Raw genomic sequence first — 13656 nt, forward strand, 5'->3', positions numbered from 1 at the left:
GCTGCTGAAATTATTTGTGTGTGTGTGTGTGTGTGTGTGTGTGTGTGTGTGTGTGTGTGTGTGTGTGAGTGTTATGAACAGTAGCAAAGAGCTGGATAGCTTTTTGCTACAGTTCTCAAAGATGCTTCAGGCAATGAAAGATATATTGTGTATAAATATAATAGCTCTTTGTCAAGAAGACATTTTTTGGCCCTCAGTGTTTTAGGATTTTCTTGTTCCTCAGCTCTGGTTGAGGTAGTACCATTTGGAGGATTACATAGGGTGCACAATGACCGTGCAGAAGCTCTGCTGTTATGCCACATTTTTTAAAATGAACATACAGAGCTTTTGGTGAGACTGCCATCCCCTTAGCCCTCCCCAATGTTAATAGATTAAAAAAAGACTATTAATTGTGAGAGGCACAGTAGGAGGAATGAAAACCAAATTGGCCTGTGCCTACACATTTTTCTTTATCAGCTACTTACATAGTAATATCAGTATGTGATAAAGAAAAACTTAGTTTTGTTCTTATGCTGTGGTGGTTATTTATTAATAATTGAAAAATGATGTTTGTAAATTGTAATACTTGAGTAAAAACATTTAACTGATAATAGTGCATACAACTCCATTAAGAACAAGACCAGACAACCAATGCAAAGTTAATACTAATAATCAAGATGTATTCCACAAGCTGTGTCTTATACCTGCTGCAAAAGTAAAGTGATTAGGTAGCAGTTTCAGTTTGTTAAGCGATACATAAACAAAACCTGTTTTTGAAGTGTAAGCTATTTCTCTATTGCTATACTAATAAAATGGACCTGACTTTTGTACATCTTTGAGGTGCCTTGGTTTTTCAGCTATTTTGACAGGTGCATTTGATAGCTGTCAGAATAGCTGTCAGGCTGTGGCAGTTTAAAATAAAAAAAAAGTAAAATCCTGTTCTTGTAGTTATTGACTGCATATAAGACCAGACATCACACTTAAAATGTTTTCAACAATACAAGGAACACTTCCTACAAAGCAAATCATGCCTACAATGAAAGTATTTTAATTCCCCATTGCTATATAGTGCAATGAAAAATGTCACATCTCTAGTCAGAGCCCCTCACTCGCGTCACAGCTGTAGTTAATAGTGTTATGTTGCTAAAATGTGTGCAATGCATGGAGTGCCATGACTAAACTCTGAAATAAGGAAAAAGATAACATTGTTAAGCACTTTCCTAGCATGAGGCCCATTCTTAACAGTACGTAGGGTTGCTTAACAAAAGCTTGTTAAAGTCATCCAAGCACTTTTAAGATCAGATCTCATAATAGAGATTAAAGGAAGACAATGCCATTTGGCAAAGAACAACAGTTAGAACTTCAGTTTGACACACATGAATAGAAAATGTGGCTAAATTAAGTGTCTAGCAGCTTTTAAAACCACTACTGCTACACTGGAGCACTTTCTTCTGCCTGCCACACCTCATGTCCTTAATTTTACCTCATAGGTTCATAGGTTCATACTAGGCTATCTGCCCAAGGGCATTTATAAGCCTAGCCCATAGTTATTTGGCTTTCGCCACCCCTTTAGTTTGAATAAAACTATGCCTATTATTTTGCTGTGCCTCTGTCAAGCAGTGACACTGAAGTAATCCCTGGGGTATATCTGCGATCCCCCATCCATTGGTCAAGATTCCTCTTGAACAAGGCCAGCGAGGTGCTCTGCCTCACATGTACCGGGATTTTGTTCCACAGCATAGGAGTCTCTGGGTGATGAATCTGTCCCTCCAGCATGTTCTATTAATAACCGTGTCAAGGTTTAAGTCTCCGCCCTTGTGGTTCTGAGGGATCTAGATTTTTGAGGTGAAGCATATTCATCAAATCAGGGTTTGACATGGCCTTATATGTCAGGCACAGGTCACCTCTGAGCAAGCGGTATGAGACTGAATAGAGCTGGAGTTCTTTCAGTCGGGCAGCATAAGACATATTTTTGAGACCCTTTATCCTTTTGGTGAGGAACTTTTGGGGCCTTTCCAGCTGCTGCAGGTGTCTGGTCAGATACATTCCGAATGGGGCATTGTACTCAATCATAGGTCTAATGAGTGATGAGTACAGGGGGGCGATGACCTCCCTTGATCTAGATGTGAATCCCTTCATGATCAGGTGGGCAATGTAGAAGGTTTTCCTAACTACTTTAGCAACATGAGTGTCAAACGAAAGGCTACTGTCAACCTGGGTCCCCAGATCCCTGATGACTTCTTCTGTGCTCAGTGGATTGCCACCTATATGGTAGCTAGGGGTAACCTTGTTTTTCCCGAAGGGTAAGACTATGCATTTCTTGCATTTCATTTATTTTGCTTTAGCTCTTGTCAGATAAGTAATATAATGCCAAATGCTGCTTTATGGAATTGTATTATAATACCCCCAAACACAAACCTTGTTGGACATTATTGCAAGTATGTAAGCACAAGAAGAGACTATTTTTCACTTGTGTTTCAGGCATCTTGTCTGCTCATGAATAATCAAGCTACGCCTGCCTTCATGTTTAATAATTATATATAATTGTTACTAAACATTACTAGTTTCAGTTATATATTGGGTACTTGTTTTGGCTCAAGAAAAAAAAATAATGAAGGGAAGTGCAAAGGCTCAAAATCAGGCCCAGTTGTCAATTATTACCCTAATTCAATGAAAAAGTGGATAGAACAACATTTGCATTAACGTAAATTTTCAGAAACGTGAAACTCTAACATCTAGCGTAATTGACTGTACTCCTCAGTGATTTGCCAGAAATTCAAACATTTTAGGAGTGCAAAGGTAAAAATATGAGGCAAACAAACTCAGCGTTATTTGGGAGGTATGAAATGATAAGTAATTCCATAGCGTATTTTTTTTCTTTAGTGACTACTTTCATGCATATGATTTCTATTTAGGACTTATTACTTAATGTTGCTGCATACCATACCCATCAGCTGTATCCGATTTTTCACGGGCAACCCTGATTTGGGTTTAGAATTTAGTTTTGTCTTTATTAATCTCTCCTAAAACTAGAAATCTCTGGAGAAAATTTAGTTAATTACACTTATTAAATGATGGCACTTAATAATAAGTAATATATACTTCTTTTACTTCGGAAATGCTCATTAGTTTACGTTCTCTTATTTTGTTAGCTTTTTAAGTTAATAGTACTATTAATATTTTAGAACGCTTGCCTGATTTGGGGCATTTGTACCTTATTATTTCTGGAGTTGTTCCTTTTTCTGGATGTGGGAGATTGAGAGCTAAACAGCAAACAATGACTTTTTTTATATTTTTCTCCTGTACAATAAAAGGTATGTATAGGCGAATATGCCTTGGTATTAGCTACGTAACGGTTGTGGCAACTTGTGGGCGTGGCAGTAGCCAGGGTGGGTATATCAGTTGAGGGCTGGCTTTTAGAATGTGTATTGTTGGTGACTAGGCTTTAGGCTGTTTAATTACCTAAGTAGCATGTACTAGAAACTGTTATGGTTGCAAAAGTTCAGTTTGAGTTATACTTGTTTAAGTCATAACTCCCAAAAATATTTTCAGTAAATTAACGAAAAGAAAACAATTGTAGTTGTACTGTTGTGCTTCGTTTTTAAAACATCGTAAGACTTTAATTGCGCTGGCCTTTGGCTAAACTGTATTTTACTGTTTGCGCACTCTTGCAATCCCTAATAACTTAAGAGTGTGTCTCATGGTTAATTTTCTGTCTTGGGCTAAGATGTGCTCAGTTTCCTCTGTTATGAGCTGAGAATAATAGATAATCAGAAAATTAATGCCTGAAAATCGTAAAATTTACTCAAGTGCTACATAGTCTCTTTCGATTAGCGCGTCAGTACAAGAATTCACGAGCAAGAATATTTATGAATAACAATTTAAATCCTTAAAACAGGACGTAACTTCGTCAGACGCCAGTTATTTTTTTGACTCAATTAGGCTTCCGTTCCAGATGACTCCCCGCCTCCTCGAAACAGGAGTGTCAGGGTAGACTGTAGCAACAGTACAGCTGGTTGTGTGTTGTCTGTCAGTGTTTGGGAGGAAAAAAATCTTCAAACAATGCATAAGGTAACAGTGAGGAAAAAAACACAGATGCTGCTGGTAGAATAAGGAAACGGTAGCCTGTATCCCTGCTCCATCTGAAAGGGACATGGACCCAAAGGTTGGTAAACAAGACCTAGTTGTTGACAGTTCAGGCCTGACTGCAGCTGTGCTGTGAGAGTCCCTTTATACGATTTTAGAAACCTCTGCTTCTTGAATTGATTGTTGTCATTGTTCTAAATGCGAACTGTAACAGCAGTCTTGTTGGAAGTCTATTTTAACATGGCATGTGACATCGAGGAAGTGTTGTTTATAATGATTGTTTATAATGATTGTATCTGGTGGTGGAGGGGAACACTGGGGGGAAACCTGAGAGAGTGATCGTTTGTTGACATACTGGCATATTCTGCTATTTTGCCCTTGGATGTAATTTCTTTTTCCACAATTTTAGTCGAATCTTAGTGTGTATATTTTATTCAGTATGACATCACAGCAGCTTTTGATTATCTGTTTTAGTTTCTTCTGTGTAGCCTTCTCTGCACTTATTATATTTCCTTATGCCTGTTGGAGTTTTCTCAGGAGTCTTTGGTTTCTTGCAGCATCACAAATAATTGGACATTTGAAATGGCATTTTTAAAAGAAAACTCCACCCTAAAACTAAATATGTATGTATACATATGTGTGTGTGTGTATGTGTATACATGCCATTCTGTTATGTCTTTATGTTCTCAGCACTGTTAATGCATCAGAATGGATTTTGTGTGTTTTACTACCTTTTGTTTTTATTCACGAAAGTAGCCACAATTGTCACTGTCATTTTGAACTGATTTTGTGTTCCAAGTCTTTTTGGCCTCGACCTGGAGTTGGGTTTGCTTCCCTGTAGTATGGCATAGCCTGACATTGTAAATTAGATTTTTTTCTCCCATCTGTTTGGTTACAATGGCTTTACTGTTAGTGATTTAACATTTCAGATACCACATAACAGCTGAATCAGTATTTTTTTATCAGAAATTTTCTAATATTTGCTTGCTTTAGTTGTAAAGGTATTTCTAGGTGTGTTCAATTTTTCAGTATAAAAGATGTGAAAATGTAGGGGTTTATTAAGTGTTCATATTGTAGCCATTAAATGAAAAGTAGATCCTCCTTCCCCCACACAATTGCAGGACATAAAACATTGCCAGTTTTGTTTCATCACTTAAGAAATCAAATAAGGTAAATGACATGCATCTGTATTGTGGGTGGTCTTGTACTGCATGTACCTGTAAGCTTCTTGTATATCATAATGGTTACTACTACTAATATTATTGGTTATTTGAACTCTTTTGCTGTCAAGTTTCTTGTGAGTCATTTGATGCCCTGCAAGAACTACTCATCTTGCCGTTATGGAAGATAAATCAGCTTGTGTCCCTCTAATAGCCATCCTCACTCCCTGGGTATTCCTAGGCAGTGTAGGAACTGTTGAATGTACACAGAATGTAGATTATTAATAGATATGCAGTACATGATATGTGAGAGGTGTAAATATCTTCTCGGCATAGAGGTGATCCTCACATAAAAAGATCATTCGTGAGCACCTACAACACCACTCACACCTCTGCACAAACCCACCCAACTAATGTATGCCAAGGCTGTCAAAACTTCATTTGTAAGCTTCTTAGAATCAGGAAGATGAAGTCTCCATACAAAAATAGAAATTCATCATCAAGATCCTAGATATTGAGGGCTCTTCAGTCTATCATACTGGGCAGATATGAATATGGCCTAGTTGTAGTCCATGTGGTTGTGAATCTTTTGCAACTCTCAACCCTGAGGGACATGCAGAGAGATGTGCTGTATTTCACAGTACTTGTCAAATGCAGGCAAGACTCTGCACCTGAGTGGAATCCTTCTTTTGTCCAGAATGATGTCTACATACAAACGTAAGATAATTAGCTGCATTAATTGGTTGATTAGTTGTTGTCATTTTGTGGATCCCCTCTTATGGATTGGCATAAAATGGAAGACAGGTCACATTGCTTCACAAGGGATGGCCTGCACCTCTTACTCCATGGCTTCTGCTATTTTTTATGTTAAGTTTACCTGCTGGACATCCCAACATAGCAGATGTAGTTACAGCATATTTTACCTCTAATCGAATTGAGGTTGCACTTCTCAGTGGCAGAAGTCTTAAATTGCCTGGCCCAGAGCTGTGGTGTAGAGGGTTAAAGCCTTGACTGTGGCCCCGTGACCTGGGTTCAGTTAGCTGCTTGGGCATCTGCGGTACTGGGAGGGAGGGATGGGCATTCATTTAGGTCTTCTCTGTGGTGACTCATGGTCCATAGTTGGTAGCAGCACACAGATGTAACTGTTGAACATAGGGGAGGGTGTAAATTCAGAAAGGTTATTACAGCCCACTACAGTAGCTAGCATGGCTTGAGATCCCAGGACAGTTTGATCCTTGTTGGCCCCAACCTTGGCTTTGTAAGTGTGGGAGAGATTAGGAGGAGTTGGTAAACCCAACATAGGACAGGGGCAGTAGGACAAGCTGACTGTTGATTGCATGGAAGGGAAAATAATAAATTGCCTCATCTTTGGTCTCTCCTGCCACTTCAATGTACTTGCATCTGTGTCAGAACCAAACTTCATTGTAGCAGTAGTAGTTCCTCTTTACCAGGGGTTAATGATTGCCATAAATTCATACCTGAGATAAATTGTGGAAGTGATTCCATGTTTGTCACAAATTATGTCGCCTCTATGTAAATTTCCCAAGAGCTTCAAACTGAACTCCAGTGTATTCTATCAAATCAAATTATCAGTGTATTGGCTGCAGTAGAGCACCTTCCATTTCCTCAATTACTTCAAAAATTAAATAAGTAAATTAAATATACTTATTGAACAGAACCTTATCAAAAAGTTCCTTTAATATTTGCTGATTTCAGTTAACTTATGTACCGTTACTTCAGAAGTTGTGTATGCTCAAATATTTATAGATCAAATAAATTATAGTTTCCTAGAACAAGCTAACAAGCCCACAAGGAACATTTTTTAATATATTTTCATAGGTATTGCAAGGTTACAGAGTCGGATGACCATGCTTTCCTTAACAGTAGCCTTTTTCAGACAGCATTTCTTTTTTCCAGGAGGGTTATACTGGTTAGTCTTGGAGCAGATTTGCAGATACTCATCCAGTCTTTTAGTTTATGTTTAAATGAAGATAGTGAGCCACTCTGTGTAACCTGTAGGGGAAGTTTATTATAGAGGATTGGGTGGTGCTGGCTTTTAAACTTATTCCTCCACCATGTTTATTTATCTGTTGGTGAAGACTTGGTTCCCTAGTTCTGTTATTGGTGGAGATGTAGGACTTGGGGTGAGGGGAAGCTGGAGATCCAAGACATTCAGGTTTCTAATAGCATGGTAAATAAAAACTGATATATTTGGTCAAAAGTTTGTAAAACTTCGAATAAAGGGATAGAGCTTATAGCCTGTCTCGATATCTCTGGGACTTTAGTCGTTTGATTTTTTTTTTTTTGTTAGGAATGTGTTTGAGGTCTTTCTTTGATATGTTTAATGAGACACATACCAAAGGGGGCAATGCACTGTTTAACTGGCCTGATCAGTAGTGAGTATAGGGGAGTGATTACCTGTTTAGACCATGACAACATTCCTTTGACAATTAGCTGGCTTAAATAAAAGGGTGTACTGACAGCTGTTGTTACATGATGGTTAAAAAAGACGGAGCTTATTGACCCTTGTACCTAGGTCCCTAACTACGTTTTCATTTTGTAGGGTCATCGGAAGTTACTAGGCTGTTGGCCCTAAGGTCCTTATAAGCCCAGCCAAGTGTTTAGCCCAAGTTTAGATCAGTCAGCACCCAAAGCCCCTGTCCAACGGAGACACAGGTGGAATCCCAGAGATATATTTTCTGTTTCCCATCCAGTTATCAGGTTGCGCTTGAAAAGGGATAATGAGGTACTCTGTTTGATGTGGAGAGAGAGAGAGTCTATTCCACAGATGGGGGAGTCTCTAGGATGCAAATTTGTCCTGCCAACAAGTCCTGTTGATGTCACAGACCAGGTTGAGGTCGAGTGGAGCTTGACTTGTGGATATGCAGCTGTCCCATCAAGGCTGGGTTTGAGATTGCTTTGTATGCCAGACAGAGGTCGCCTCTGAGGAGTCTGTATGAAATTGGGTAGAGGGACAGGGCTTTTAGCCTATCTGTGTAGGGTAGATGTTTGCGGCCCTGGATTCTTTTGGTGAGGAACCTGTCTGGTCTCTCCAGCTGCTGCATGTGTTTTGTGAGGTACACGCTGAAGGGGGCATTGTACTCAGTAACTGGCCTTTATAAGTGAAGAATACAGGGATGTTATGACATCCTTGTCCCTGGATGGGATACCCTTACTTATGACATGCACCATATAGAAAGCTTTCCGTACAACTGAAGCAACATGGTGGTCAAAAGTCAGGTTGCTATCAACCTGGGTGCTCAAATCCCTCATGACTGATTGCGTGCTTAGGACGTTGTTATTAATGTGATAATATATGGGGACATCACTCTCCCCAAAGGGGATGATGATGCATTTTTTGGCATTCAGCTTGAGGCCATGTTTCTGGCACCAGTCATTTGTTTGGGTGAGACTCTCTTGGAGGACGTCCATATCACTTGGGGAATTGATGACCATGCCCAGCTTGGAGTCATCTGGAAACTTGGTCAGCCGCAGCCCACTGGTTTTGGCTTGCACCTCAGAGAAGTATATCTCAAATAACAGAGGCCCCAAGACCAATACCTGGGGTACGCTGCTCATTACGGGTCTACTGCTTGAGGTGGCTTCCCCTGTTTTGATTAGGTGGGTTCTGTCAGTGAGCCAGTTTGCTACCCGTCTGATAACATATGGATTGATGCCTAGTTGAGAGAATTTGTCTATTGTGCCTGAGTGGGGACTACTGTTGAAGGCTTGGCCAGGTCAAGGTAGTTGGTGTGCATAGTCTTCCCCTCATCCATGACTTTGGTGACTGTCTCAAAGAAGTCAGCCAGATTTAACATACATGACCCCCCCCCCTTGACAAAGCCAAACTTGCAACCTCCCAACACTCTACTCCACACAATGTCCCTGTTAATGAGGTACATGATAATCCATTCCATGGCCTTGCAGATCAGGCTAGTTAGGCTGATGGTTCTATAATTTCCTGGATTGGTAGATGCTCTGCCTTTGTGCAAAGGGATGATACCTGGGTGAGACAAATCCAGTACTCGGGCTTTGGTTGAATAAGGGCGCCTAATGGTGCTGCAAGTTCATGGCTGAGTTCATGTAGGATGCAGCCTGGAATGTTATCGGGTCCCATGGAGGCTGTATTTTTTTGCCTTTGAAAGGGCAGTGATGACCTGTTCCCTAGAGATAAGGGGGGGGGGGCAGGTACTGGGGATGTCCTGATTCACCGATGGGGGGGGGGCAGAAGAGTGAAGTTTTCACTGAATCTGTTAGCCAGTAGGTTGGCCATATTTACAGCATTTGTGTATGTGGTGTCCATGACCACCAGTTCTGGACAGATCTGGGTGCTTCCTTTGAGACTGCAGACATATGTGAAGAAGGTCTTCCAATTGTCTTTAGCAGATGTGGCCAATTTGGACTTGAAATTGGCTTTAGAGGATTTCACTAGTGCTCTAATTTGCTTGTTCAGCTTAAGGAGAGATTGCTTCCAATTGGGCACCTGCTCTTTCTTGTCTTGGACAGCAATTTTTTCCTTTTGTTATTGCAGATGTCCACCTGACAGGTTTACTTTTCCTTGTGGAGGATGATTTTGTCCTGTCCGGTATTCCTGATTCCATGCATCTATACAAGTGCTCATATAGTACTTTGGTATAGATTTGGACATTGGTGTCAGTTTCAACAGATGGGCGAGGGGGCTGTGAAGCTGTTTATACCTCTCTCTCAGGAGGTTGTAATCAGCTTTGGAGAATTTTTTTTTGTTTGACCCTAGATGGGGGGGGGGGGGTCATGGGAGATGTTCACTTCGAAAATGACCACTTTATGGTTGGATCTTACCAGGGAGGATGATACTGTAGGGGTGCTGCAGTGGTTATTCATGTTGGTTAACACCAAGTCCAAGATGATATCACCTCTTGTGGGGTTCTCGACTAGCTGCTGCAAGGCATTTGCATTGATAAAATCAAGGAATCTCTGGGCATTTGTGTTCTGACATGCAAAGTTTTTCCTGTCTATGGTTGGGTAGTTAAAGTCACCCAGGATCAGAGTAAAGGGTTGAATCTTGATAGTTTAAAAGAGGTCCAGATAGGTGGCAGTGGGCATCCTGAGTCAAATTTGGGGGCCTGTAGCTGGCAATGATTTGAATAGAGGTCTTGTCAATGGTTAACTGCACCTGGAGTATCTCCTGTGTGTCATGCTGTTTGACCAGTCTGGAGGTGTGTGTGTGTCTTTAATATATAAAGGAATGTGTTATCTAGACAGTATGATGGGGGGGGGGGGTTGTCTACCAAAAGTCGTGATAGTTGATCTTTTAGCATTTAGGTTGATCCTATTTTTAGTACACCAAGAATTTATTAGGGAGACTTCATTTTGGCAGGTTTGGGGTGTCGGCGTAACTTAACTCCCGGTTAACAAATCGTCTGCACACTTTATCCAGAGGTCTTGGCTCTCTGCTTTGAGAACTGAGAAGTAAATGCCAAAAAGGAGACGTTCCAAGTCCTGATGTACACCTCTTGTAGCTTTCATACTTTATGATGTGGCACCTGCAACTCGTATTGTTTGGATTCTGCCTTTCCTTGTCAGATATCGGTCGATTTTAATAGCATTTAGCTTTTGTATGATACCAGCCTTGGGAATGGTGTCAAATGCCTTAGCCAGGTGAAGATGCAGTGTGTGCACTGCATGGTGTACATGTACAATTTCCATAGCCATTTTGAAGAAATTTACCATGTTAAATAAACAGAATGTACTCTTCACAAAACCAGACTGTTGGGAGTCCAAGTCTAACAAGATTCTTGATATCGCACTTCATGAGGTCCATTACAGTTCTTTCTATGGCTTTGCAGATGACACTTTTAAGTCTGACAGATCTCTAATTACCAGAGTCTGTTTTAAGTCCACTGTTATGTTAGGGCATAGCCACAGCTGTGTGCCACACATCAGAGACAAAACCAATAAATAAACTGAAGTTAACCAATTTGAGGAATGTGTCCCCAAGGGCATGTTTAACACTACTAATTAGGCAACTGCGTATGTTTCAGGTCCCACGGAGGAAGTATTTTTGACTTTCAGTAAATATCTTCAGAGATGATTGGAGGAGTAAAGGATTTATATATTTCAGGGCTTTAAATACAAGATGTTCAGCATTTTCACTGCCTTAGTGGCATTGTTTTGATTATTTGCCAAGGTAACCCAGTACTGGGCCAACTTTCAAAAGCTCAGACTTCACTCCCTATTTCTTTCTATGACGGCTGATTGGCTGAGCATATCCTAAGAGGGAAGCCTTTTACCTGTGACATGGAGTGAGTATTCAGTCTTTTTCTGCCATCCAAAGAAGAAAGTCCTGTGACTTCACAGGATGCATTGCTGATTTTTTCCAGCTTACTGCACAGATAAGCCACATTTGGGAACCCCCTTACTCTCATTTTATTATTATGTTAATATTTTTGGTTATTTTATTTTAAAATGTCAGTGTTTTACAGTAGATCTCATACAAATTTCTTTTTGTAGCAATGTTTGTTTGGTTTCTGTCTTTGACAAATGCGTTTTTTACTGTTTCTGAGGAAACTTTTTATTTCTCTTGGAAGTACAATGTGTATGTGTGCTGTTTGACACCAGAGACTTTTCTTTACTATTGTTACTCTGCTTTATTTTCTTCTTTTGAGAGTAAAACGTTTAGAACATCGATATTTTTCAGCTTTTATACATTATTTCATATATGTATGACTTTTCTCTTTGTTTTTGTTTTTTTTTGGCATCTGATCATGATTTTACTGCAAGTGAAGTTAATTTAATGTACTGGGGAGATTTGTTTCACTGTGACAAGAAAATATAGTTTAAATTGCTGTTAAATATTTTATGGCATTGTAATATGGATAATGTGCGTGGAGCCACACTGGTTTGGCACATTCATTACTTTGGTGATTGGACATTTTGCACTGGAAATTCTTTAACTTCTGTCAGTTGCATAAGAATTCTGAACACATTTCAGACTGATAATAGCACAGTTTAGTAGAGTTTAGTTGTGTGGGGACATACTTATTACTAAAAATTTTAAGAGCTTGTTGTGGTATATTATCCAGTACTGTCAGTTTATTGTACTGGCTGGTGTTCTCTCCCTTGACTTGGTGGAGCCTACCTCTGGTACTTTGCATGAAATCCAGTTGCACCTAAAAAGACAAATATGACTCAACCTATGATTAGTGATGTTTCAGGGCTACTGCTCAGCCTGCAGACCATTTACCCCATCTTCGTTTTGTGTAGCTTTACCAGCCACTATATAACAGGACTTCGACGCATCCCCTGTGGCTGTTCAGTAGTTGGGTCAAGTATCTGAAGAACTAGACCTGTAGTTGGCAAGTATATGTGAACAAAACTTGTTAGGTGTAGGAGTAGTCTGGGTAAGAGACCTCTTGCCAGACATAATACTGTGTTCCCAGTTATTTTATTTTGTAGTGAAGTTCACAAGAAAAAAGAAACACAAGCTTCATCATACAGTTGATCAGATTATAGCTGTTTATAAAGCTGATGTGGTTTATTTGGCTAAGAGTTCTGCAGACAGCTAATTCTGGTGGTTGTGTTTCCGTACATGGCTTTAGCACTAGTTTGGCAAGAATCCTTTCTGTTTCAGAGATTGATGAGGAATCTGAAGAGGTCAGTGGTGATTTTTTTTTTTTTTTTAGTTGTCAGAGTCCAGTCACTCTGATTCTTCATAAGGTGAATTAGAGCTTGTGTTTTAACAAGTATTCACTTTTCCTTAGATGATTGCTATATTTAATGATGTTTTTGCTTGAGAGCAGTCAAGAACTACCCCAGAGCTAGGCGTGGGTATATGACCTAATAGAGAACAAGATGCCCAATTCTGTGGCTATAACCCTCCTTATCAGCCTTGGAAAATGTTTATAAAGCTGCCTGCAGGATACCAGTATCTGTTCCAGCAGTCCCAAAATGGGATCAGAGAAAATATAAGGTCTACCCTGATATGGTAGGTTTATTTTATTTGACTGGTGACCCACTATAGTTTCCCAGCTGTCTGCTCAAGTAAAAAGTCCTTGTCTTCATCTTATCCAGTACTCGCTGATAAAGAGGGAATTGGTTAGATTTTCATGGCAAAAATGATGTCTCTTTCTAGGAATCTAGTCTATAGAATGTTAAATTATCAAGGCTCTAGGTGTAAATTTATTTTACGGCATGTGTACAGTTTGGATAATTTTGATGCATTCTTACCTGCAGAGCAAAAGTCTTACATGAATGAAATTATTTGCAGATTCAGTCTTGAGAAATGCTGCTTCTACTGTTCTATTAAGATAGTATGCTGGGTTATGTAATCAAAACTTCTCTGATTTAAAAGTCAAATTTTTGAATGCATCTTTAAGTTCTGAATTGCTGTTTGAGCCCTCTGTTACACAGATTCTTCAACAGTGGGATGATTGAAGCAACTTAACGCATGGTG

The 13656-nt window shown here is 39.8% G+C and overlaps 1 protein-coding gene across 1 annotated transcript in view; it reads left to right on the forward strand.

The window, feature by feature from the left end:
• Positions 1–3483: 3483 nt before the first annotated feature.
• Positions 3484–13656, forward strand: part of SECISBP2L (SECIS binding protein 2 like) — a 1453372-nt gene continuing 1443199 nt past the window's right edge. The window contains exon 1 of the mRNA XM_044077590.1: positions 3484–4144. Within this exon, the coding sequence (XP_043933525.1) occupies positions 4133–4144 (12 nt within the window). The 5' untranslated portion in view covers positions 3484–4132. The remainder of the gene's footprint in view (positions 4145–13656) is intronic.

This window comes from Protopterus annectens, chromosome 7.part0, assembly GCF_019279795.1.
Source record: "Protopterus annectens isolate FY-2018-M chromosome 7.part0, PAN1.0, whole genome shotgun sequence".
NCBI classification, from domain to species: domain Eukaryota; kingdom Metazoa; phylum Chordata; order Ceratodontiformes; family Protopteridae; genus Protopterus; species Protopterus annectens.